The sequence below is a fragment of the Camelina sativa genome, chromosome 7 (assembly GCF_000633955.1).
Source record: "Camelina sativa cultivar DH55 chromosome 7, Cs, whole genome shotgun sequence".
NCBI classification, from domain to species: Eukaryota; Viridiplantae; Streptophyta; class Magnoliopsida; order Brassicales; family Brassicaceae; genus Camelina; species Camelina sativa.
The window spans coordinates 19,417,492-19,420,195 of NC_025691.1; the positions used below are offsets into that span (position 1 = coordinate 19,417,492).

The window sequence follows — 2,704 nt, forward strand, 5'->3', positions numbered from 1 at the left end:
ACTATAAGAACATATTAATTATAAATAAATAATATCAATTATATTATATCATCAAATAATATCAACCGTATCATATTATCAAATAACTGAACCATATATAACAGTAACCGCTTGAACCGTAACCGTATTTAAATATAACCGTTTAACCGTTTGTTAAACGGTTTTGGTTAAGGTTACAAAAATTTCTAACCATAACCGATGGTTAATAAAATTTAACCGTGACAACAATAACCGTGGTCATGCCTATGTATAGCTAATAAAACATGTGTGTTTGTCGTCCATCTTTCTTCTTTAAACCTCAAAATTTGAGTCAAACATCAAATTAAGGTCTTGCGATGTCAATCCTTCTTCCTTAGACCCAAAAATAAAAAATTAATGAAAAAATATCAACTCATCTATAAAATCATACGCAAAAATATGTTTTACAGCTCATAAGAAATTAAAAACACAAATGTAGATAAATAAGATAATTTTGTTTTGCATCAATATTTATAATATTTTAAACTTTTAAAAGGTTTCGAAATATAAAATTTGAACCTTTTAAAAATTTTCAATATTTATAATATTTTAAACTTTTTAAATTTAAAACTTATAATATTTAAAAACTTTTTAAAAGCTAAGAACTTTTAAAAGTTTCAATATTTATAATATTTAAACTTTTAAATTTTTTCAATATTATAATATTTTTTTGAAACTGTTTAAAGTTTTAATTTGATCAAATAAAAAACCAGATCAAACCAAATAAAACTTTTAAACTTGGACACTTGATAAATCAAGTTTTCCTGCTCATTTCTTTGTTAGAAGCATATTAATTTTATTTATACTGGTTCTGAACCATTGTCTAAAAAATTTCTAGCCGATGTGGGATATTGTGCTTAGTTATTTGATTTACATAAATTTAAAATTTTCTTTTTCTCAAAAATTCAGTAAATTTAAAAAATGTTAATGAATGACAAAAAATTCTATAAATTTAATAAATGTTAATGAATGACATGTCAAATCATGATAGGTTGTGTAAAATAATTCTTAATATAGAAAATTCTGGAAATTGTATAAAATGTTAATAAGTGATATGTCAAATTTATATTGGTTGTTTAAAATCTTATGTGGACGGCCTTAGGAGCTTATAGTTTCTACTTTTTATTAATATAGATTGGTATGAGTGTTGAAGGATTATTTGTGATTTTTTTTTTTGTCAAAAATAGAAATTAGAAATAAAAAGTAGAACATTTGAGTTTAAAATGAGTCCAAAAAATTAAAGAATGAATTGCTGATGTGGAGCAACACGAGTGACGAAAAGTATAATTTATATATATAGATTCACATTAACCTCAAAACGACAGCGTGTAAACGAGGGGGCTATAAACGACGGCGTTTTTCCCATTTCGTCTCTTTTAACTGAGGACGAAAACGAAAAGATTCGCATCTCCGGCGAGCGAGCAATTGAACTCTTTTCTTCTCTTCTCGGTAATGGCGATGTCTTCTGGGACTCTGAGGTTCTCTGCTACCTTAGTATCTCCTTATCATCATCACCATCCTAATCGCCTCTCGTTACCTTCTTCTTCTTCCAAGGTCCGATTTTACTCTTATAATTTTCTCTTTCTCCGCAATATAGGATCTGGGGTTTGATTCAAAATTCGCGACCCAATGTTCCGATTTCGTGTAATTTGTCATTAGAAATTAGATTAGCAGCTTCGATCTTTCGTTTCTATGGTTGTGTGGGTTTAGGAAGAATCTGAAATGCGTCTTTTATAGCTGAACAAATTCACAATGTCTCTCTAGCTCTAGATTTGGTTTAGCTAAATGGGTTTAGTCGCTGGCTGCTATTTTACGAGCTCTATAAAGTTCATCATCCTAGGTTTTTTTGATTTTTTACTTTGGCACTTGTAAGTAAATTGCTAGTGAAGGCCATATTAGATGTGTTTGGTAGATAAGGTTCTTTAATCATGGTAGTGGTGCCTTGAATTACTGAGACTGTACTGGTCTACTGTTAGATATATGGAGCTGTTACATGGTCCTGTGACCTGAAGTTTTTCTCTTTTGTTACAAAACCATTTTATTAAGTTTATATATGAGCTTGATGTTATAGTTGCTTCTTAACCTATAGATTTAGGACTATAATAACTGAGTTTTGAATATGCATCTAGTCTGAAATTACAGTCTCTTTTTGCTGCTGATGGATGTAAATTTTGCAGGTTGATTCCACGGGTTTCATAAGCATTGGGGTAAACAGTTTGGAAGCTCAGAAATTTCCCGGAGTGGCGATCAGCCGTGAAAACGCACGTGGTCATGTGAAGGTACTTGCAAGGAACACGGGAGGCTATGAACTAGGACCAAGCCCAGCTGAGCAAGAGATAGAGAGCTTTCTCTTGAACGCCATCAACATGAGTTTCTTTGACCGGTTAAACATAGCTTGGAAAGTAATATTCCCATCGCCAGCTTCAAGAAGAAGCTCCAACGCAAGAATCGCAAAGCAGCGGCTCAAGATGATTCTCTTCTCAGACAGGTGTGACGTTAGTGATGAAGCTAAAAGGAAAATCGTCAACAACATTATCCACGCACTGTCTGATTTCGTAGAGATAGAATCAGAGGATAAAGTTCAGCTGAATGTCTCCACGGACGGTGACCTCGGGACCGTTTACTCAGTCACGGTGCCTGTTAGGAGGGTGAAACCAGAGTACCAAGACGTGGACGAGGCTGGAAC

General features: G+C 32.5%; 1 protein-coding gene across 3 annotated transcripts in view; it reads left to right on the top strand.

The window, feature by feature from the left end:
* The window catches only part of LOC104701568 (cell division topological specificity factor homolog, chloroplastic-like), a 6,237-nt gene continuing 4,913 nt past the window's right edge, over positions 1,381-2,704 (top strand). The window contains exons 1-2 of one of the 3 annotated variants that reach the window (XM_019227719.1): positions 1,381-1,572; positions 2,196-2,354. In XM_019227719.1, coding sequence (XP_019083264.1) covers positions 1,471-1,572; positions 2,196-2,354 — 261 coding nt within the window. In that variant the 5' untranslated portion in view covers positions 1,381-1,470. Of the gene's footprint in view, positions 1,573-2,195; positions 2,697-2,704 lie in introns of all 3 variants that reach the window. The other 2 variants (XM_010417283.2, XM_019227718.1) reach the window with 2 other exon arrangements.